This window comes from Mixophyes fleayi, chromosome 6 (genome assembly GCF_038048845.1).
Source record: "Mixophyes fleayi isolate aMixFle1 chromosome 6, aMixFle1.hap1, whole genome shotgun sequence".
NCBI classification, from domain to species: domain Eukaryota; kingdom Metazoa; phylum Chordata; class Amphibia; order Anura; family Limnodynastidae; genus Mixophyes; species Mixophyes fleayi.
This window is the reverse complement of record NC_134407.1, coordinates 216,281,710-216,306,836: the sequence shown is the minus strand read 5'-3', so window position 1 is coordinate 216,306,836 and position 25,127 is coordinate 216,281,710. Positions and strand designations below refer to the sequence as shown.

The 25,127-nt window shown below is 42.3% G+C and overlaps 1 protein-coding gene across 1 annotated transcript; it reads left to right on the top strand.

Annotated features, from left to right (window-relative positions):
* Nucleotides 1-2,973: 2,973 nt before the first annotated feature.
* Nucleotides 2,974-20,528, top strand: LOC142159891 (uncharacterized). Its single transcript, XM_075214745.1, has 7 exons — nt 2,974-3,105; nt 13,468-13,588; nt 13,769-13,960; nt 14,040-14,163; nt 14,278-14,375; nt 14,593-14,704; nt 18,353-20,528. Coding segments are annotated over exons 1-7 (1,551 nt in total). The 5' UTR covers nt 2,974-3,103; the 3' UTR covers nt 19,255-20,528.
* The last annotated feature ends 4,599 nt before the right edge of the window (nt 20,529-25,127 follow it).

Sequence of the window (25,127 nt, the reverse complement as noted above, 5' to 3'; positions counted from 1 at the left end):
GGAGGGAATGACTATCTCCTGATTAAGATGGAAACAAGACACAACCTTAGATTGGAATGACGGAGATGTACACAAAACTGTCATCATCAAAAATCAAAAAGGAAAACCTGCAAGACAGGGGCCTCAATTCGGAAACCAGTCTAGCTGAAGAAATGGCTAGAAGAAAAGCAATTTTCCAAGTCAAGTACTTTAAGTCAACCGTCTTCAAAGGTTCAAACGGAGGAGTCTGAAGAGGCGGGTACTGTGCGGCTGTGAGGCGGGCATCACGAGGTTGGAAGGTGAGCCTTGCGAGGCTGTAAGATAAGCATTACAAGGCTTTGAAGTGGGAATTATGAGGTGTATGAAGTGTAAGGTAAGCAGGCTCTGAGGTAGGAAAACTGAGGCTTATATACTGAGGCTCCAGCTTGGAATACTGAAGCTCTGCGGTGAAAATTTTTAGGCTATCAGGTTAGAATAAGACTATCAGGTGGATATTGTGAGGAGGTGGACATCGTAAGGATATCAGATGTACATTGTGAGGGTATCAGGTGGACATCGTGAGGATATCAGATGGACATTGTGAGGAAATCAGGTGGACATTGTGAGGGTATCAGATGTACATCATGAGGATATCAGGTGGACATCGTGAGGGTATCAGGTGGACATTGTGAGGGTATCAGGTGGACATCGTGAGGATATCAGGTGGACATTGTGAGGATATCAGGTGGACATCGTGAGAGTATCAGGTTGACATCGTGAGGGTATCAGGTGGACATTGTGAGGGTATCAGGTGGACATCGTGAGGATATCAGGTGGACATTGTGAGGGTATCAGGTGGACATAGTGAGGGTATCAGGTGGACATAGTGAGGATATCAGATGGACATTGTGAGGAAATCAGGTGGACATTGTGAGGGTATCAGATGTACATCATGAGGATATCAGGTGGACATCGTGAGGGTATCAGGTGGACATTGTGAGGGTATCAGGTGGACATCGTGAGGATATCAGGTGGACATTGTGAGGGTATCAGGTGGACATAGTGAGGATATCAGATGGACATTGTGAGGAAATCAGGTGGACATTGTGAGGGTATCAGATGGACATCGTGAGGATATCAGGTGGACATTGTGAGGGTATCAGATGGACATCGTGAGGATATCAGGTGGACATTGTGAGGGTATCAGATGGACATTGTGAGGATATCAGGTGGACATCATGAGGATATCAGATGAACATCGTGAGGATATCAGGTGGACATCGTGAGGGTATCAGGTGGACATTGTGAGGGTATCAGATGGACATTGTGAGGGTATCAGATGTACATCATGAGGATATCAGGTGGACATCGTGAGGGTATCAGGTGGACATTGTGAGGGTATCAGGTGGACATCGTGAGGATATCAGGTGGACATTGTGAGGGTATCAGGTGGACATAGTGAGGATATCAGATGGACATTGTGAGGAAATCAGGTGGACATTGTGAGGGTATCAGATGTACATCATGAGGATATCAGGTGGACATCGTGAGGGTATCAGGTGGACATTGTGAGGGTATCAGGTGGACATCGTGAGGATATCAGGTGGACATTGTGAGGGTATCAGGTGGACATAGTGAGGATATCAGATGGACATTGTGAGGAAATCAGGTGGACATTGTGAGGGTATCAGATGGACATCGTGAGGATATCAGGTGGACATTGTGAGGGTATCAGATGGACATTGTGAGGATATCAGGTGGACATCATGAGGATATCAGATGGACATCGTGAGGATATCAGGTGGACATCGTGAGGGTATCAGGTGGACATTGTGAGGGTATCAGGTGGACATCGTGAGGATATCAGGTGGACATTGTGAGGAAATCATGTGGACATCGTGAGGCCAGATGTGGATATTACAAGGCTACTAACTGGACATTATTAGGCTAAAAGGTGGTTATTTTTAGGCTGTAATGTGGGCATTATTAGTCTATGCAAAGGGCATTAAGGGGCTAGAAGGCATGAGGAGGCTATCAATTGGCCATCATTATACTATGAGATGGGCAGTTTGAGACAAAATGTGGGTGTCATGAGACTATTTGCAGGACATTATGAGGTCTGAGATAGGCATTATGAAGCTATGACTTGGACATTATCAGACTATAAGGAGAGCATTATGAAGCACTGAGGTGAGCAATATGAGGCTATAAAGGAAAGGTCGCCAGCAACTCTCTTTCAAGATTTTTACAATGAATAGTTGATCTCTCATATCTCTATCTTCCACTGTCTCTCTCCTCATTCCAACTGTATCTCACCGCTGGTAGCTACAAGGATGAGCCAGTCACCAATACCTGCGTTAATATTGGTGACTCATAGTGATTTTGTCTTACAGTAGCCACACACCCTCTTCCCCTAACACCATATATAATTTGTATTCCGCTACCTTATGTATCAAATGTTCCCCACACCTATCAGACTGTAAGCTCATTTGGGAAGGGGCAATCTTTATAATCTGTTTTTTATGGTCTTTATTTCTATCATTATCCTCTGAATGTAGAGCACTGCATAATATGTTGGTGCTTTATACATTAAATAATATTAATTATAAGTGGGAAATACAAGGTTCAGCATTATAGGCTATGAGGTGGACATTACGGGGCCATGAGGTGCGAATTATGAGGCTATAAAGTAAGAGCTATGAGATGAGCATCATAAAACTAATAACTGGACATGATGGGCCTGATTCATTAAGGAATGAAAAATGAACGTAAATCGGGCATTATTCAACAAGTAGCTGATCTGAAGAAACGTCTCTTGTTGTCTACGGGTCTAGGTGCACTCTGCTCTGACATACAATACACTGTAGGATACACTCAATACATATCTGAAGTATAAAGTTGCATCAGAACACAAACAAAAATATGCAGAGTAGGCATCCTCCCAGTCCGTGATGGAGGCGGGGCTTTGTGAAGTGAAGCCCCATCCCCGGTACGAAATGACGTGAATTTTGTCATTTCCTAGCAGAGGGCGGAGCCACTGTGACACAACTACGCCACCACGTCCCCTCCTATCCCTATAATATGACCTTCCCTCTGGGATCTCCCAGAAGGAAGATGATACTATAATCAGCACTATGAGGCTACAATGTAAGGAGGGAGAGGGAGAGAGGGGGGGGGAGAAAGAGGGGAGAGAGAGAGAGGAAGAGAGGGAGAGAGAGAGAGAGAGGGAGAGGGAGAGAGAGAGGGGGGGGGAGAAAGAGGGGAGAGAGAGGGGGGAGAAAGAGGGGAGAGAGAGAGAGGGGGGAGAAAGAGGGGAGAGAGAGAGGAAGAGAGAGAGAGAGAGTGAGAGAGGGGGGGAGAAAGAGGGGAGAGAGAGAGAGGGGGGAGAAAGAGGGGAGAGAGAGAGAGGGGGGGGAGAAAGAGGGGAGAAAGAGGGGAGAGAGAGAGAGAGGAAGAGAGAGGGAGAGAGAGAGAGGGAGAGGGAGAGAGAGAGAGGGGGGAGAAAGAGGGGAGAGAGAGGGGGGAGAAAGAGGGGAGAGAGAGAGAGGGGGGAGAAAGAGGGGAGAGAGAGAGAGGAAGAGAGAGAGAGAGAGAGAGGGAGAGGGAGAGAGAGAGAGTGAGAGAGGGGGGGGAGAAAGAGGGGAGAGAGAGAGAGGGGGGAGAAAGAGGGGGGAGAGAGAGAGGGGGGGGGAGAAAGAGGGGAGAGAGAGAGAGAGAGGAAGAGAGAGGGAGAGAGAGAGAGAGAGAGAGAGGAAGAGAGGGAGAGGGAGAGAGGGAGAGGGAGAGGGAGAGGGGGAGAGAGAGGGAGAGGGGGAGAGAGAGGGAGAGGGGGAGAGAGTGGGAGAGAGGGGGAGAGAGAGAGGGAGAGGGAGAGAGAGGGAGAGAGAGGGAGAGGGGAGAGGGAGAGGGAGAGAGAGGGAGAGGGGGAGAGAGAGGGAGAGGGGGAGAGAGTGGGAGAGAGGGGGAGAGAGAGAGGGAGAGGGAGAGAGAGGGAGAGAGAGGGAGAGGGGAGAGGGAGAGGGAGAGAGAGGGAGAGGGGAGAGGGGAGGGGTGGGGAGGTGGAGAGAGAGAGGGAGAGAGAAAGAGACTGTATTTAGGAGATGTGAGGGCTGGGAGTAAACATCCTGTATAAACCTGTCACTTACATCAATAGAATATGACTGGTTATATACCCAATATATATAATAATAATAATACACAGACATGTAATATACGTTTATATATTGTATAAGTAGGTGACACGAATGTGACATGTATTCATGTATGTGATATGTAAAAAGGGCTTATATTCACTGTGATTATCCCCTGCCTGCCTCTGGGCCGGGTGATATTCAACTCCCGACTTCCGGCCACTGCGTTCCACCATACTCTCTGCGTTCCACCAAACCCCGCCCCCCTTGCGTTCCATAGACAGGAAGTGTTTTTATTTCGCTTGCAACTTCCTGGCGACCGTTGAGTAGGTGGAAGCAGAGAGGAGACATTGTTGTGTCTGGCAGCAGGTAATGGTATTTATTATTGTTATGTACTGTGCAGCTGGAGGAGACTCTGGTGTTACTTTACTATGCTGCAGGGGAGAGACTCTGGGGTCCAGATAATATTATTACGGTTGGAGCAGGCTCTGGTCTCATGCTATTATAATACAGGTGGAGCAGTCTCTAGTGTCCTGTTATTATAGTACAGGCGTAGTAGTCTCTAGTGTCCTGTTATAGTACAGGTGAAGCAGTGTTTGGTGTCCGGTTATTATAGTACATGTGGTGCAAACAAAGGTGTCCTGTTATAGTACAGGTGGAGCAGTCTCTAGTGTCCTGTTATAGTACAGGTGGAGCAGTCTCTAGTGTCCTGTTATAGTACAGGTGGAGCAGTCTCTAGTGTCCTGTTATAGTACAGGTGGAGCAGTGTTTGGTGTCTGGTTATTATAGTACATGTGGAAAAGTCTTTGGTGTCCTGCTATTATAGTACTGGTGGAGCAGTCTTTGGTGTCCTGCTATTATAATACCGGTGGAGGAGACTATGATGTCCTGTATAAAGAATAACAGGTCATAGTTTGAATAACAATTTTTTTTTAGAAATGAGGAAACGTGGTATGAGCTTGGGATGCATTTGTGTCAAAAATACAGTTCATTTTCATCTACTACAGGACTGTGATCATTGAGCTCAGGCACGTTTTTTTACGTTTAATCTGGCACGTAAGACGTACATAAAACACAAGATTTCATGTTAACATGGTGAACCCCACTCAATACTAGTGCATTACATTTTCAGGGGTTCTTTGAACAGTCTGTGGTAATGCCATTTGATGCCTGTTGTCTGTAAGTCTCCAATTTCTACTTATTAAGCAGGGTACAAGACATACTAATGATGCTATTTAGCTATAGGTATAAGAGATGGGGGAGGGGCCTAAAACTGTTGCACTAGTGATATAGAGCATATCCCGTATTATCTATTACAGGTGGAGTTAATTTATTGATTTTCGGGGTGCTACCTATACAGTATTGAATTGAGTAAAGAAGGGCTGAGTAGGTGCAGAAATGCACTTATTTATGTTATGGAGTAAGGAACACTTAAAACATAACTTTTATTACTGACATATCAGCGAAATATAAAATAAATCAAAGGGTTAAAAAACAAAACCTTATCTGGCTAGCCACGATTAAGCACACACAGCGAAACACGCGTCGGCGTTTCGCTGGATGCTTCTGCCTACTTCAAGCCAATACTTTATTAGATCCTTACCTTTGCTCCTATTAGATCCAAAGCTAGATGGAGCCAATGTTAGGTAGCTAGCAAGTCACTAAATACTAATAGAATTTCAATGAAGATATCTTGCTAGATGACGTAGTTTTATGCGCTCAATAGATATTTAGCCAGATATGGTTTTGCCAAGTCAGCCAGCAGTACAAACAGGATTGGTATGATCCTGAGATACCTTATTAGGTGACCTCTGCTCAAACCTCTGGGGTTATTTTCTCTATATCATCCACATTAGACATGGTGTGGGACTCTACTATTTGAGCCATTTATACTAATTTGAGACATACTATGGGTCTAACTAAAATACACGAATAAGATAAGAAGTATTGATCAGAGCATCCAGCGGATTTTTTAAAAAGCACATATTGTTTTAAGTTTTTTAACCCTTTGATTTATTTTATATTTCGCTGATATGTCAGTAATAAAAGTTATGTTTTAAGTGTTCCTTACTCCATAACATAAATAAGAGCATTTGTGCATCTACTCAGCCCTTCTTTACTCAATTCAATACAAAACATACTAACAAGCAATAATCAGCCTTGCTTCTACCTAACATTTATTACATCTGTCACTATCCAAGTGTATTACCTTTAACTGGAAAGTTATCTCATTACACATTGAACTCGCAACGCTTACTCAATGTTTTTGTGTATTACATAATCAAGGTTACTAATCAATTACAGTGGTCTCCACAGAAAATTGTGCTAGCTGGGTGGCATTAAGAAGTAGCCAGGTGAGGGCAGTTGTAATATTTTGCAGTTATATGGAAAAATGTTGGAGGTTATTGCCCACACCTGCCAGGATTGGTCAGACTGGTGGTCACTGGTCTAACACACACTGCTGGCTGTAGTGCTCACGTAGTATCTGTTCTAATAGGAGAAACAATGGCTTATTCGATTATAATATGACTCTGTTGGGCTCTAAGAGTCGAGTGGAGCACCCGGGAAATAGGTGCTGGGGAGATCACTGAATTAATTAGCTTACAGTGAAATTATATATTGCGTACTAAAGACCTGTATATTTTCTAGCCAATATGTTGAGCTATTGACTGTCGAGTAGAGAAAAACCAAACTAGGTCTCTGAGTTGTCTGAGGTTTCTCATTTTCCTGGCAGTTGTGGAAGAAGTGCCTCTTTTTTGCTAAGTGTATAGTTTAACACAAGGGCATAGGTCGACACTTAGGAAAGCAAGGTATTCATTTTGTTTTTCTCTTCTATGTAGTAAGTTTCTTTATGTACTCTTATTGTTTATTCTTCTTTAATCTATTTGAAAATATGACTTTATAGATGTTCTCAGAAGTTTTTGGAGTAAGTTTCCTCTTGTAGTTCTAGTAAATCACAGTTAGTATGTGTCCCATGATTGTTAATGAAACCCAGTCTTCATATTTTTGCTGTGAGAGTACTTCTGGAATAGCCATATGAATACTGCTGTAGAAGATGTAAGTGTGTTCCTCAGCTGGAAACTCGGATTCTGGAACAGTAATGTCCCGTGAAAATATAGAGAAGAGTAAGCTCTGGTTTGGTCAGCCTTGTAGGATGCTAAGGTAGATCACATTTAGACTAAGAGGTAAAGGAAAGTGTGTCCTAATCTCACATACCACTTGAAAATATGCAAAATTGACTAATGTTGAGGATGTGAGATCAGCATTAGCATGTATTCTACTGACAACCAGGGGAAAGACTGCTCCAGGAAAAATGAGAACAGGAGTTTAGTGAAGGCCAGAGAGGTTCTGGTGGTAGACGATGTACAGTCATGGCCAAACGTTTTGAGAATGACACAAGAATTGGTTTTTACACAGTTCGCTGCTTCAGTGTTTTTAGACCTTTTGTCAGATGTTGCTATGGTATACTGAGGTAACATTACAAGCATTTCATAAGTGTCAAAGGCTTTTATTGACAATTACATTGAGTTTATGCAAAAAGTCAATATTTGCAGTGTTGACCCTTCTTTTTGAAGACCTCTGCAGTTCGACCTGGCATGCTGTCAATCAACTTCTGGGCCACATACTGACTGATGGCCGCCCATTCTTCCCTGATCAATGCTTGGAGTTTGTCAGAATTTGTGGGATTTTGTTTGTCCACTCGCCTCTTGTGGATTGACCACAAGTTCTCAATGGGATTAAGGTCTAGAGAGTTTCCTGGCCGTGGACCCAAAATTTCGATGTTTTGATCCTCGAGCCACTTAGTTATCACTTTTGCCTCATGGCAAGCTGCTCCATCATGCTGGAAAAGGCATTGTTCTTCACCAAACTGTTTTTGGATGGTTGGGAGAAGTTGCTCTTGGAGGATGTTTTGGTACCATTCTTTATTCATGGCTGTGTTCTTAGGCAAAATTGTGAGTGAGCCCACTCCCTTGGCTGAGAAGCAACCCCACACATGAATGGTCTCAAGATGCTTTACTGTTGGCATGACACGGGACTGATGGCAGCGCTCACCTTTCCTTCTCCGGACAAGTGCTTTTTTCAGATATCCCCAAACAAACCGAAAGACGATTCATCAGAGAAAATTACTTTACCCCAGTCCTCAGCAGTCCAATCCCTGTACCTTTTGCAGAATATCAGTCTGTACCTGATGTGTTTCCTGGAGAGAAGTGGCTTCTTTGCTGGCCTTTTTGACACCAGGCTATCCCCCAAAAGTCTTCACCTCACTGTGCGTGCAGACCTGCCTGCTGCCATTCCTGAGCAAGCTCTGCACTGGTGGTGCCCCGATCCCACAGCTGAATCAACTTTAGGAGACGGTCCTGGCGCTTGCTGGAGATTTTTGGATGCCCTGAAACCTTCTACACAACTATTGAACCTCTCTCCTTGAAGTTCTTGATAATCCGATAAATGGTTGATTTAGGTGCAATCTTACTAGCAGCAATATCCTTTACTGTGAAGCCCCTTTTGTGCAAAGCAATGATGACTGCACGTGTTTCCTTGCAGATAACCATGGTTAACAGAGTAAGAACAATGATTTCAAGCACTACCCTCCTTTTAAAGCTTCCAGTCTGTTATTCTAACTCAATCAACATGATAGAGTGATCTCCAGCCTTGTCGTCATCAACACTCTCACCTATATTAACGAGAGAATCACTGACCTGATGTCAGCTAGTCCTTTTGTGGCAGGGCTGAAATGCAGTGGAAATGGTTGTTTTGGGGATAAAGTTCATTGTCATGGCAAAGAGGGAGTTTGAAATTAATTGCAATTCATCTGATCACTGTTCATGACATTCTGGAGTATATGCAAATTGCCATCATAAAAACTGAGGCAGCAGACTTTGTGAAAAATAATATTTTTGTCAATTCTTTTGGCCAAGACTGTAATAGGATAGCAGATAATCTGCTGCTAGCATTGTGAATTCTGAACAGTTTGCTGTCTACCAGGTGGCTGGTATTCAGCTTTTGTAGATCGTGTCTTTAGACTGTTGAGAGGGGCTGGAGAGGAGACAGCAGTCATCTCATAATAGACTACATACAAAGTTAGAGGTATATGGACGCTCTTCAAAGACAAATTTAGGGAAATAAACTGTAAACTTAATGCAAGTACCTCCAATGTTGTATTTTCTGAAAATGCTACACTTGATAGACAACAGTAGAAAAGGGAGGTTAAGTGAAGATACAAGTTCTGCGCATTATAGTCTAGACAGGAATCATTTAAGGGAAATGGGACTGGAGTGAGGGGAGGGGGTAGGGGGGTGTGTAATATCAAAAGTGACTGTAATAATATGAAAATAATGGTAACAGATGCTAGGAGTCTTGCAAGCAATATGGGTGAACTAAAGTCCATAGGTAGAGAACGGGTTGCGGGGTAGAAGACAAAGGGTAGTTCTAAATGTAATGTTTTCAGCCTGGGCTAAACATATTGGTGTAGCAACTTGTTACAGAAAGATGTTCGCAAACTGGAAAACTGGGCTGCAACCTGGCAGATGAAATTTAATGTAGTTAAATGAAGGTTTATGTGCATAGACTGTTGAAATTTAATTGGGGAAAACTGAGATGGAAGAGGACTTTGGAACATCAGTTGACAGAAAGCTGAGTAGCAGCACTCTGTGCCAGGCAGCAGCTGTAAATGCCAATAAAATTCTGGTAGGCACAAAAAGGGGGATAAAGACACGTGATGCAGACATAATATTATCTGAGGTCAAGACAAAGAATTGTCTAATAGACTTTTTATGCCAAGGATATTACGAGAGATAAAAGGTCAATTCCACATCAAATCAACACGGGGGGGGGGGGGGGGGAGGTATATGTACTAAACTGCGGGTTTGAAAAAGATTCTATGTACCGTTTATTTAGTACATTCTACAATATGAAAGCTAGAATCTGATTGGTTGCTATCTGCAGTTTAGTAAATACACCCCATTTCAGATTGTAAAGAAATTTGGTATAATAAATGCTGCCATGGGTGTAAAGAAAACCCCAAAATCTTAGGTTGATATGTGCACTGATTTTGAAGTTACATGCCTTTAACGCTGCAATTTTTTTTAACAAAAAATATGCTTTTAACATTTTTATAAATTGTATTTGTAGCTCACCTAATGGAGCTGGAGAGTTAGGCAAGGTCTCATTTAAACCTCCTTTTTGTGGTCTTTCATATGACATATAACACAGCAGTATGTTTCAATAAAAATTAAAAATGTAAAATTTTCAAAAAGACATTTTTAAATTTTGGGGGAAAAACGTCTCAAAAATTGTTCATACTGTTGTTAATAAATCCCCAAAGTTTTATCTTGGGGTCATCAATTGTGAGTGGAGGAAAGACGGATTCTCCATGAGCATAGGACGGGGTTCTTTACTTTAAGGGCGCTTAAGCTGTGGAATTCATTACCACATGAGGTAGTTATATAAGGCCTTAAACCATATATGAGTTGTTGGCTGTTGAACAGAACAGATGTGTGCGTTGAACTACATTCTGCTGGAGAAGCCTAGGACTTGCTAAGCTGCCTTATTCTATCATCTGGATGAGCCCTCTGCTCATAGCTAGATTCACTTTTTTTCATCGACTCACAAACTACTACTAATATAGGCCATGACTTTTGGCCTACTCACCGGCACTGTCAAAGTTTTCTAAAACCTTTGCCTGATACTTCGCCCCCTGTTCCGCTGTCTTCGTCTCCCATGCCCTCATCCTAAGCTCTGATATCCAGTACTCTTATGTCCTGCTCAAGTGCTCCGAATCCACTCCAGTAACTAAGGCTGTGGATTTGCCATAGCTCTGGGATCCTGGTCAGTCATAAGGTCTTCTTCCACGGTGACTCATTGCCTCCTCTCTTCCTCTGATTTCACCATCTGTTCCCATACAAGCTGCTTTGCTGCCTCTCCTCTGCAAAACAACCTGCTGCTGTCCTGAGGCTCTCTCCTCACTGCAGCCCCCCAGCAGCTAAAACGTCATTCCATCCATCCATACCGATCACTGCATCCAATCTAATCTAGGCCGCGGCCTAAATTTGTCTGAATTGTTGCTCTGGACTGCATTCCTGGGTCTTACTTTTGTTCCCCTCCTGGATCATACCTCAGGACTAGTCCTCATATGCCTGCCTCCTGACCTGATCTCCACCAGCTTACCATCTTGGGACCTGGTCTTCTGAGTTTGCAACCTTCTCCTGGATCTCCTGTCCTCATCCTTGGATTCTCCTGAACTTTTCTAAATTTACCCTGAAGTTCCTGAACTTGTGGTTATTGGACATCAATCTTTCAGCCTTGCTTTTCATTGACAGTTCAATCTGTTCTCCCTGGTATTGTATCCATTGATGCTTTACATAGTTTTTGTTGTATCATGAATCCATCACTAAACTTTACTTTCTTATTCTGCAGGATGTAACTGTGTAGCTAGCCTGATCCATCTCATATCTTAGTGCCTCTCATGCTGCCTTCCCTATCTCCCCCTTCTAGTACCCCTGTACCCTTCAACCATTCACTAGTCCATTCTCTCCTCTTCTTTCCTTCCGACCCCTCTCCTCCCTTAGTCTTTTACCATGTCTCCTCCCTCCCATCAAATACCCATCCTCACCCCATGCCCTCGTCCGAGATCCAGCCCACCTCTGCACCCCAGCAACCCTGACAATCTCTTCCACATTTACCCACTTTCTAATCTCCCTTTCTCCTCTCTGAAATGCCAGATTGGTCCGTAATAAGCACCTCTCTCTTAACCTTCTTACCATAACTGAAACATGACTATCTTCCACTGACACTGCTTCCCCTGCTGCTCTCTCCAATTAGGGCCTCTCTTTCACCCACTCTGTCGGGCCAGATGGCTGGCCATGTGGTGGGGTGAGCCTCCTCTTTCCCACAATTGTACTTTCACGCCTGAGACCTCCCTTTCATTCTCCTCTTTTAAGGTCCACTCTATCGATTTCTTCTAACCCATACATCTGTGTCTCAGTCATGTATTCCAATTTATTGATAATTTTGCAGCCTGGCTCCCCCACTACCTCTCCTCAGACCTCCCCTCTGTCATCCTGTATGACTTTAATATCCCTATTGATAACCCCACTGACCAGACGTCCATCAAACTTTATCCCTTTCCACCTCCTTTAGCCTCTCACAATGGACCTCTTTCCCCACCCACTATCTTGACCTTCTCTTCTCTCATTAATGTGATCTTTCTGAAATCTACAACTCTCCCTTACCACTATCTGATCACAATCTCCTGTCCTTCACACTTTTCTCATCTCCTTCACCTCTCCCTTTGCCTAAATCATGCTTATAGATGAACTCTTGATACCCTTGATCCTACTATTTTCTCCTCCTCGCTTGAAACTTGCCTCTAGCCTCTGGCCTACCCCAGCCAGATGGCCTCCCTCTACAACCACAGTCTCCCACTTTTTCTGTCCACCTTCGCCATTCTAGATTGCTCATATCTCACCCTTCCTCTACCATGATGCCACCAAAACTCTTATTCATTCACTGATCAAATCTCGCCTCAACTACTGCAACCTTCTCCTTACCCCTTCCCATCCTGCTCCTCTTCAATCTATACTTAAGTCTTATCTTCCTCTCTCGCTGCTCCACTTTGGCCTTTCCTTTCTGCCTAGCCTTTCATTGGCTCCCCTTCCTCTACATAATCCTCTTCAAACTCCTCACCTTCACGTAGACAGCAGTCTCCAACTCCACTGCTCCCTACATCTCCCAACTCATCTCCTCATCTCCATACACACTCCCTCCTACCCTCTTCAGTCGGCCAATGATTGTTTCCTCTCCTCCCCTCTGGTAACCACGTCTCACTCCTGAATCAAAGATTAATTTCATGCTGCCCCCCCACCTCTGGAACGATTTTGCTGCACCTTACGCTTTAGATTGTAAGCTCCCTAGAGCAGTGCCCTCTTCCCTCCTGTTCCTCCCTTTTTTTACCTATGACTTCTGCTCACGAGCTACATTTTCCACCTCCACCTTGGGCTCTCTGCCCTTGACTCCACTCCTTCATTGTCATTGTCTTCCACCTCTATCACTGGCTCTGATCCTGTTAGTCGCGACCAGCTTACGCTGAATATACCCCTAGTACCCTATTGCCCATCTAGGCTATTATGTGTGTTCTCTAATAACCATGATCACTTGTAAATAAATAAAGGATAATAATCATAATAATACACATGTCAATAAGGGATTAAGGAACTGCTGGAATATAACACCCCCCCCCCCTCTCCCCCACATCAGAAATATATATGTTGCTATGGAATATGTTGGCGCTATATAAATAGATGATGATGATGGATAAATATCGTTACTATTTGTATAATTCTATCACTTTCTAATTTATCGTTATTTTGTAACCCATCTACAGGGGACCGTGTACTGTATATATAATCTTTCTGTCTTCAAAGAGGATGGACAAGGGCAGGAGTCACATGACTGAGAGGATATTGGATATCACCCTGGAGATCATCTTCCTGCTGACTGGAGAGGTGAGGGATTCCGGGAGTCACAGTGACATCGCTCTTACCTCTTTTAATAAAAAAAGGAGCCAGATATGAGAGCGTCACAGTGACATCCCTCATTTTCTGTACATTATCGCACAGGCTTTAGGTACTATCTATGAAGCCCAGTCCATCCATCTTGATATTTTATGTTTTCTGAATACACAGGATTATACAGTAGTGAAGAAGACATCTGGTAAGCATGTGACCTCCAACAACCGTCCCTGTGTGTCAGGAGGATTGAGCAGGACCCAGAGCCCCATCACGGTGCCTCCACCTCACTCACTGATACATAAGAGAAACAATGACCAGAGGATTCTAGAACTCACCAACAAGATCATTCAGCTGCTGACTGGAGAGGTGACTGCTGGGAGTGGGACATTATACAGTAACACCAGGGGATGTGTCTGGGTGATGACTGTATCATTGTGTGTGTCAGGTTCCTATAAGGTGTCAGGATGTCACTGTCTATTTCTCCATGCAGGAGTGGAACTATATAAAAGGACACAAGGGTCTGTACAAGGACGTGATGATGAAGAATCACCAGACCCTCACATCACGGGGTAAGAGGAGACTTTCATTTATTGTAAAGGGGAGAGCAGATTTGAGGGTTGACTAGCTACACATCTGATAATCACATATAAACAATGTATTCAGTCCCTGTCTGTTTCCTACAGATGGATCCAGTAACAGAAATACCCCAGAGAGATGTCCCCGCCGTCCTTATTCACAGGATTCTTTAGAGAAAAATCATTGTATCCCACAAGATTGTCAGGTAAATTTTTAACAATTACAGAGCCTGGGAGGCACACTGTAACTTTTATGTCATTTTTGCAGTTAATTTTCTATTACAGCAAATATGTCTATAATTTAAGCATGATTTTGATTGCAGCGTTTCATCCGCAATCGCAAACTCATTGTTACTTATAATACCTGTATAGATGCTTTATCGTTAAAATAAGTAACGCTAATGTTATTTTTAACATTTTTAGGATGAAAACTTCAGTGATTTTCAGATTGTTATTATAGAAGAGATAAAAAAGGAGGAGGATGAGATAGACGTGATTATTAAGGAGGAGGAAATCCCTACAGATATCAGCACAGGTGAGTAATAAAGACGAAATACAGAACCGAGTGACATATTCTCCTTGTTCAGTCACTACAACATCCTCTTCTGTCAGTACAAACCAGTGAGGGAAAAGTATCTGCTCTAAACACTACAGATTGACAGACAATCTCTGGCCATATTGTTTGCAATATTCATACCAGAATCCTTCTCATGGAATCCCTTAACTTACATAGAAGGTAAGTAACTTTTGGTGGACTAAGACTCTAATATACTCTGGGGTAACTAGTGAAGATGCCTGGACAGCAGAATTAGTTTCTGGGAATCATTCCTTCCAGGAGGACCATATCAGCACTAGCAGGACCTTCTCACTGTGTGTTCAGACTTGAATTTATATTGGCCTCGATTTTATCCAATGAGGTTTACATGCATATTTTTTTTATCCACAACAGGGAATGATATTTTAATCTCTATTGTTACCAGAGGGTAGGTTTGGATCAGATATTGCACAATTTGGTCTTGCGATAAGGGAACTGCTGGGCTTGTTATTACCACCCCTTATGAACCATTAAGAACACGTTGGGTCCTATTTAGTCTTTAACAACTGCTCAGTCTGGGCACAGATTCTATCCATCATATTATGATGGCAAAGAGCAGGGCACATAGGGCACAAACATGGACCAAGAGCTAGAACAACTGCTCATTATGCAATTAACACAATGTTCTCAGTCTTCCAAGGCTGCTTCCTTACTGTCGCACTTGATTCCTCCCTCTGCTTTACTCCACATATCCACTTTCCCTCCCAATCGTATGGCCTCGACTTTCGAAATATAGATGGAATTCGCCTTTTACAATCAAAACTCTTAACCAATCTCTTATCATCTCAAGTAATGCAACCTCCTCCTATCTTCTATCCCCACATCAATCATTGAAAATGCTGCTGAATGACTGATCCCCAGAATGCAATTGAAATTACCCACCATCACTTATAAAGCTGTCAACATTATCACCCCACCCGTCATACTTCTCAAACCTCCTGTCGAAATACACTTCTTCATGCTCTCTTATATGGACCTCTGACCTGCGCCTCATTTCGTCCCTGATAACCACTCCTCAATGTTGCCAACAAAACTTCTCCCGTGCTGCTACATGCCAGATCAGGCTCTGCCCAGCCTTCAAATTTTGAAACGCTCTCTGAAAACTCACCACTTTATTAGCAGTTACCCTACTCCCACCTATACTGTTCACTAGTACACCCTCACAACTTTCCTAATTCCAGTCTGAGCCTCACTTGCTCCTTTTGTCTTTCTGCCCTTTTCTCAATAGATGTTAAGCTCTCCCATGAGTAGACTGTTCCCTACCCTTTTGTTTTCATGTCTGCATTTATTTATTATAGCTTGTATGTCATTGTTTTATGCATGCACTATGTTCAACAACAAAAATAATAATATGCAAGAAGATGGCCGGACCACCACTAATTTAGATCAGCCCATCCCTAGGGCTGGACAGTAAAATTATACAGGGAGAATATTATGATGCTAGGGGAACGACTTGGAAATCCTGAAGATGGCCGAGAAGGTTCATTGACTTGAGCGTCATTATCATGACCCTTGAAAGGAACTATTGGCAGTGGCATTGTGAAAGTAACCCATTCTTCCTTCCATATAAGCCAGTACACTGGGAATAAATAATAACACCTTACCCTTGTATCACAATAATACTTTCAGTCAATATCTGTGACTGTATCTGACAAACCATATTCACATAAATAGGTCCTGAACCCAATGAGGTGTATAACAATACAAGCATCCAATGATAAACCTCTCAAAAATTACCTCCTAAAATAAAACATAAAAATAAATGTGTGTGGTTATTCAAAACAAGTCCATACAAGGTGTCTGTGTCAATCCACTTGTAAAACACACCCAGTGCTGAATATTGATGTATGTGATTTCCAGAAAGTCAAGAAGGATCAACCACAGCACACCGGTGGCTGGATGGACCTCCTATGCAACCCTGTGGTTTTGCTGGGGACCGTCTGGTCCTGCCTTACCATAGTCCCCTTTCTGTATCCCAAACGCGCTCCTTCTAAACTCTACAAGGGGCACTCTGCTGCCACCACCAGACGCCTTCACTGACAGCTGGTACCGATTCCTTCAGGGTACACACTTGTTGATAGGACTTGACCTTGTTGGGCTTTGGGATGGTACCCTTGACCTCTAATGAGGCTTAAATCTATAATCTGGTGTTTGTTGTCGTCCCTATTATTATTGTTTGGGTACATCCCATTGTACTGGCTGTCATGGAGGATAGAAGAGGAAAGATGCAAATTAGATTCATTGTTCATTCCTTTTCCTCAATATACTCCATGGCTGCCCAGTATTCCCACCCATGTTGTTCAATGTTATTATACTTATATGCAGTTGTCCGTTACAAGATGGAATGTCTCCTTCTCCTACTGTTTTTATTGTAAAAGTTTCAAATTCCATTCACTGACATTTTCCATACCGCCTTTTCTAAGTTTCTACTTTGACCACTGCTTATATGTTTTAAGAACAGCTTGGGAAGTTGCACAAAGTCACAGGAGAAGAGTAGTAACTGCACTATGTACTACCTGGGGGCATTTTCCTGCCTGTGTCAAAGGCAAGAAGGGGGCTAACCCATTGTAATGGCTGCCCTAGAGTATTTAAAAATGCTCTGCTCACATAACAATCATTATGCCTTACTAAGTTCAGATGCACCTCCTGTGCCACCTGAAAAGTAGACTGATAATCTCTACAAGCAGTGCAATTTGCACTAGGGCATGTCTAATAGCTAAAGCTGTATGACTTGAGATGAAAAATAATGTTGAGGAGGCACTTGCCCTGGCACCTTCGGACCTCCCCAGTAGATTTGACCCCAAAACACTTGGCTCTTCATTGACTATCACAGTGAATGAAGTCACGACCAAGAACACTTATACTATACCACTGGGCATGCGTGGAGCAATTTCATAGCATCAACCCCAGAGTATGTTTCAGTGTCTAGAAAATAAATTACTCAAGGGTTCATAGGATTTTGCCTGTGATTTCTTGGACCATGGTCTATAGTGAATCATGGAAGGTGCTCATAGAACTTCTACATGCTATATTTGATCTGAAATGGGACTCTGGACTTACCCAAAAGCCAAGGAAATGTCAGTATGGCTGACAGGTAATATCTAGGTGATGGAGAGAACACTTATACTATATCCTTTACCAGGCAGCGCCGCTTTAAATTTAAACGCCGAAGACGCCGAACTCGCGGGTGTTGAAGATCCCGGAGCTTAATACATTTACCCCCAAAGCTGCAACCTAAATTAGAAACTCATCCATCAGCTACAGGACTACCCAAGAGTCACAGAGAGCTTTATTGACTGATTAATCCTGCAGTATATGTTTCTACCTCATCAACTGCAGATAGTCTCCTTTGCAGGTGCACTCCGCTAATTTAGCCCTTGGCTTTGGCCTACTCATAAATGTCATTGTACATCTCAGGTTCAACTGTTTGTAGTCTGGTCAATGAGACTAATTAAGTGATGCTTCCGAGGTGTGCAATGTGGTTGTTCTGTAAAGTTTTGCTGGCAAAGGGGTTGCTTGAACTTTTCCTTGTTTTGCTTGCTTTTTCAGTGAAATAATCAGGTTTGTATATATTTATAATTGCTGCAGATGGACACTACAGCAGGAATACCTCGGAGGAACATCTAATTTTATCTCCTGATTGTGAAGTAGAAGAGAACGACATCACACAAGATTCTAGAGGAGAAAACCCCATTACTACAGCTACACATCCCGTACTTCACAGTGCTCATATTTCATCTGAGCCTTCTAATCATGAGGAAGGTTTTCCTGATAACTCAGATGGTGTTACAAATTCAGTTCGTAGAGCTGATAATATATTTCCATATTCTGAATATTATAAATGTTTTATCCAGGATGGAAATGTTATTGAACATCAGGGAACTCGCATAAGTGAGAAGCCATTTACATGTTCGGAGTGCGGGAAATGTTTTACACATCATTCCTATCTTGTTAAACATCAGAGAATTCACACAGGCGAAAAACCATTTCCATGTTCTGAGTGTGGGAAATGTTTTACAGACACCTCAGGTCTTGCTAAACATCAGAGAATCCACACAGGTGAGAAGCCATTTCAGTGTTCTGAGTGTGGAAAATGTTTTACATATAAAGCAGATCTTATTAAACATCAGAGAATTCACACAGGTGAGAAGCCATTTCCATGTTCTGAGTGTGGGAAATGTTTTACAGACAAATCGGGTCTTGCTAAACATCAGAGAATTCACACAGGTGAGAGGCCCTTTCCATGCCCTGAGTGTGGGAAATGTTTTGCACGCAAGTCACATCTTGGTAAACATCAGATAATTCATACAGGTGAGAAACCATTTCAGTGTCCTGAATGTGGGAAATGTTTTGCGCGTAAATCACATCTTGTAAATCATCAGATAATTCACACAGGTGAGAAGCCATATAGATGTACTGAGTGTGGGAAATGTTTTGCACAGAGACCGGGTCTTATTATACATCGGCGAATTCACACAGCAAAAAAATAATTTCCATGCCTTAGTAGAAACATGGTCAACAGGATTGCAGCTAAATTTTGCATAAAATAGTCACATTTATTAATACAAATTAGTATAAATACAGTTACAAACTAAACAATAAAATGTTTATTGGTATCACTGACAAATGGAGTATAATTATCAAGCTCTGGCACCACACAGTATATTAATATATTATAATTATTTACTATCAATGCACAACTGGAATATATGTCTTCAAAAGAAGTCTCTAACAGAAAGTGTGAGTATGGATCTTAGTGTAGTTTTCCTATCCTATTGGATATCAGCAACACTGCAATAATAACATCACATTGATGTTCTATAGGGTGCCAACTAATATATCATCCTGATAATTTGTTGGAGAGCACATGGAACCTGAGACACTATTATATCATGTTTGCATTTGCGCTGTAATTGAAGGTGAGATTTATCATATAATGAGATCTGTAATCTCTGCTTCTATCTCACTAGTCCCACTAATTCTCTGGCTGTGATTCCTTGGTAAAATGTTATTATTAAACTAATTTTTCATCTCCTTACAGCAGCCAGATATCTTGTACCTTCTCCGTAGTAAGAACCTCTCTCACCTACTCATTGGAATTGATTCAGGAAGTTGGTGGCTATTGGTCTTCTAAAACATGTACTTGCTTCAGACTCCCAGTAGCCCAAGCAGAATAATGACTATAGATGTGAGAAGGATAATACAGGTTCATCAGGGGATAAGTAGAATCAGTAACAATGTCTCCAAATTCATTAAATTTCATCTTTCCTAGTGGTGATACCACAAATCATCATCACTTATTTATATAGCGCCACTAATTCCGCAGCGCTGTACAAAGAACTCATTCACATCAGTCCCTGCCCCATTGGGGCTTACAGTCTAAATTACCTAACACACACAGACAGACAGACACACAGACTAGGGGTCAATTTTTTAGCAGCCAATTAACCTACCAGTATGTTTTTGGAGTGTGGGAGGAAACCCACACAAACACGGAGAGAACATACAAACTCCTCACAGATAAGGCCATGGTCCGGAATTGAACTCATTACCCCATTGCTGTAAGGCAGAAGTGCTAACCACTTAGCCACCGTGCTGCCCAACAAATGCCGTGTAACATCAAGACAGACAGAAAGGTGGAGGATATCAAGGTGGGAGGATCAAAACCCAAAAAATTGTGCACCAAGAATTGGACTAATAAAGGAATACATTGGGCTGATTTATTAAGGGAAGGCGAAAAATTGAGTACGTTTTCTCCTGGACAAAACCATGTTACAATGTAAGGGGTGCAAGTTAGTTTATTATTTTGCACATAAGGAAAATACTTTCTGTTTTTTCATGTAGTACACAAATACTTGATAGTTTTATTTTGCACTGACATTAAAAGTTGATCTAGGACATATCCTATCCAACTATAAATTTATCTCCCCCTCGAATGCAACATGGTTTTGGCCAAGGTGAAAAGTTACTAATATTTTTTGCTTTACTTTCCTTAATGAATCAGGCCCATTGTATTTAGAAGCAACACATTCTAAGACCAGGTGTTCTTGAATCTCTATTTTTTACAATATAGAATCCTCCTTATACCTCTAATCACTATTCTGTGACGGTTGGGAGTTTGAAGCACTTAAAATGGTTTATTACTTCTAGACTGCACATTATGTCAATCCTCTCATGATGACCTACAGCCCCATGTAGCAAATAGGAGGTTGCTTCCAGATTCAGAAAATGTGGGGGAAGTTGATTTGTGGTCTAAGCTCACAGTTTAGTAGAACTGAATCATCAACATCTATTTTTATTGCGCCAAAAAATTCCATTGCGCTTTACAATTGGGGACAAACACAGTAATAAACAATACTGGGTAATACAAACAAAGAAGGCGGCCCTGCACGTAAGCTTACAATCTATGGGATTCATCAAAATCGATTACATGTAAGCTCTGTTCAGTATTCTCTATCGAGAACTGGTTGGTTGTGGTCACCCTGTGCTGTGAGCTGTTGAAACAGATCAATCCCGTCTTCATATAATGAGGAATTCGCAAGGGAAGGACCCCACCTCCTATGTTCCAGGTGGGATGAAGATTTAGTTATGAGGGGATTGTGCAAAGTGGAATACCTCTTCTAAAGTCCTTATTTGTATGTCTCCACCCCCTATTTTACATTTACGCAACATGTATTGTTTTTAATTGAGGCATTTAAAAAAAGCTTAATAAAAAAATGTTTGAAATTGCAAGTAACGTGAAGACCTCTTCTCCCCAATTCCAATCATGAGCTTAGCTGGCCGTAGCCATGGAACGCTGCTTGCTGGTGCTGGATCTTGATGTTCAGGACACTGTGGTACAGGTGCCTGAGTCCATAGATGTAGAAGTTAGGCAGTTATACAGTATGGACTACTACTCGAAAAAAATCAAAATCTGAGTAGTGGAATAAAATAATGTTTATGATTTATGAATGCTGATGCATCAAATATTAAGTATGGATTAAGAAGAATGGTATAAGTAATCGCATAGATAAATGGGGGATAAAATAATAGTATATTCCCGAGAGACTCTGAGGACACCTCATTAGGTGGAGGACCCTGTGTCTGTAGCATATACACATACTCTCCCACAATAGCCAAACCCATTACTACACCTGGAGCACCAATCAGGAGCTGCCTCAAGGGTCATGTGTCAGTGCAGAACGATAATGAGAAAGTAGGGACTTAACCGTCCCAAAGGAGATTTTACATTGTAAAGAGAAAATACAAAACTAGAGTGCTTTAGTATTGTTTTATTTAGTGATGTGTTGATGTAACTGCATTTATCATCATTTATTTTGTTTTATTTCAATATATTTGTAATAAAGTATTTGTGATTTATTTTCAATGATTTTTTTTTTACCCCACCCCAACAGAGACCAACATGTGAAGCGTCCTGCAGACATGCCTTCCGCACTGCTTATGCACCTCTATTTTGTCTTAATACACACATTGTTACAGGGAAGCACTTGGGTCAAAATATTTGCACGATTGTAAAATTTTCCATCCTGGCAAAATTAGGGGGGGGGGGGGGGGGTGGTGACCACTAACAACCCATGCTGCCACTAGTACATCTCAGTGCCACCTTTGATAGCTACCAGGTATGTACTAACCTACTACATATATGGGCAAAGACAAGAAAAGCTCCTCATGAAAGGACACAGGTAAAGTAGGGGAAACCCCTCAAGGTTCAGACATAAGGAGTTTTATTAAGATTTCAAGTGCTTCCAATATGAGCAATAACAATCCACCTTCCTCAACAACCCACTCCTCTACCTCTGAAACACCACCTTTAGCTGAAGATCAAACATGCAGTCCAGTCCCTCAGGACAACCATGGTATTGGCACGGTCCTACAGCTCCTCCCTAAATATAGCCAAAAGGGACACAGCCCATTGACAGAGAAACATTAGCTGCTACGTATAGAACATTAGTTTTCCAACTCTCTCGGATGACAAAAATATAATGGACCAACCCTCTGATGTGCCAGCTGTTCATTGCTATCTTGGACAAAACACACTTCTCAGACCAGGCATTGGAAGCACATCTTACTGTTATACACAAAGGGAAGGACCCATGCCAACATTCCAGCCACAGGCCTATACGATTACTTAATGTGCATGTAAAGAAATGTATTGCAAGATTTGAAAACTAGCGAAATAGATCTCTTGAGTCGTTTCTTGTGAAAAGCACAAGGCTTAAATCTTGTACAGCAAACCCTTCTGTCATTGCCTCCAGTTGTCCACTCAACACTGGTGATCAAACTTACTCCCTGCCTTCTCCTTATAATCCAGGTAATTGCAGACAATCCAGGTTAATTACAATTGGCAAGATCTCCAACAGAAGCAGATTACCTCCAGAGACAATTCTCTTTCCCATGACCTTAATGGTTCCACACATTCCTGAAACATGAAAGCACCGGTTTTCGTTATTCATGGCAGTCACAGGAATTGACCCAGGACAGGAACATAAAATTGGTAGAGTTGCCTATTGGTACAGACATCAGTGAAAGGGGTTGGGTACAATTGAACTATCATTATAAATCTGACATCGGTAATGCCTACGAAAAAACCCAGAAAGAATGAAAAAGCGACTTGCAAATAATCAGACTTGCCTTCAAGACGACGCTGGACATCACCGAACAAAGCAGCATAATGTCAGCAAGCCATTCCGATTGGAGAACTCACCGGCAATACACACTGATGTGTGATCGCGATGTCTGTCACTAAAAATTTAAAGCGGCAATGTGGGTACCCCTAAGGTTAAGTGTTTAAACACAAGTCGCTTTTTTATTCTTCCGGGTTTTTTTTGTAGGCATTAGCGATGTCGGAATGGTGGTAATCGTTTTTCCGATTACCACCATTCCGACATCGAGTGAAAGAGGCAGGTGACACAAACTTGCTGTGGAAAAAACCATCAAACTGGGGATTCTTCTCAAAAACAACCATATTTTATTGAGCTACAAACCTGGACATGAAATCTAGCTTTTTTTTCCTTCTAAAAATAGGTTAGATTCCAGTGGGTGAAGGACCTGTCCTTTCTGAAGATGAACTATAGCCTGCTGTAACAGTATGTGCATGGTACTAGTGGGATAAAAGACTATGTTGAGTCCATATAATTTAGCCTGCTGGTCTATCGACAGTATTAGAAAATACATTTGTTGTATATACTCATTCCTGCATTCAATAGTGTGATACTTCAGTTGAAGTAGGGACACTAAAGAGGAACCCACATCATTTACCCTTTGCAGAGTGTTACAGAAGCTGATCAGCAAAGGGCCAAACTAAAAGTAAATACTAATATCCTACTCTAAGTGATGGAAGAGTGAGGGGATCCAATTTATCTCATCTAACCAATGACTTGGATCCTCCACTCACATATCTGACCAGCAGAAACCTGTGGATGCTCCTGAGCCCTCACAGGAGGAGAGGGCTCTATCTGATTGCACAGAAACAGACTCCTCCCCCGAGGAGACTAATTATTGAGGTAAGACATCATTTAAAAGAAAGCCTACTGCTATAAAGTGTTTCACAACCATTAAACAAGAGAAGAAATTGTGGCAGTGCCTGTGGGGCACAATCTCAGCAATCTGTATGATTATATGTGCTTAGGGTTAAAGTTAAACAACAATCGTGTTATTTATTTTCTCCATAACGTTTAGATTAGGCAACAGGCTGATATAATATCAGGTTAAAGAAGGGAACCTGCTGAGGTTGAACTAGATCTTCAAATGACCCTAACACAATGTACTGATATGGTCCTTGCCAGATGACATACCTAGTTGCTTTAATAAACTAGGTATGATGCATACATACAGTTACACCTAGATCAATCCTTGAGTAAAGGCAGGTGCTCAAGCCGCTCACTGAAGAACTTTGTCACCAAGGAATTACTTAAAGATTATGTGACAGGATTGTCTTCCTATGCCATGTCATATTGCTGAGGACCGGCTGGGCCTACCTTGCCCCATCCCCTTTCTTTATCCCAAATGTACCCCCTCTAACCGCAATATTGGGTGCTGTGCTGCCAGCACCAGGATTCTTTAACCTCAACTGGAACTGCTTGCTCTGGGGAAAAGTTTGCTGCTAGAGCACCCTATTGCTGGGCACTTTGGATGGTATCCCTGACCTCCTACTTCAGATCAGGGTTGCTGTGGATGGTTCCCCCTGGCCTCTCACAATGGCCAGAGTTGCAGGGTAGCGGGCAGACCATTGTTACTAGATGCTGGGACACAAACCTTAGAACAGCCAGATAACGGATAAAGATTTTTTAGAATTGGGACTCCAGAGACCACAACCCCCCATTCCCATTCTAGAAACAGGGTTCAAAAACACTCCATCAATCCT

Coding starts and splice junctions, on each gene's coding strand:
- LOC142159891 (XM_075214745.1), top strand. Junction 13,961..14,039: donor TTCAGCTGCTGACTGGAGAG/GTGACTGCTGGG, acceptor TGTGTGTGTCAG/GTTCCTATAAGGTGTCAGGA. Junction 14,164..14,277: donor CCAGACCCTCACATCACGGG/GTAAGAGGAGAC, acceptor TGTTTCCTACAG/ATGGATCCAGTAACAGAAAT.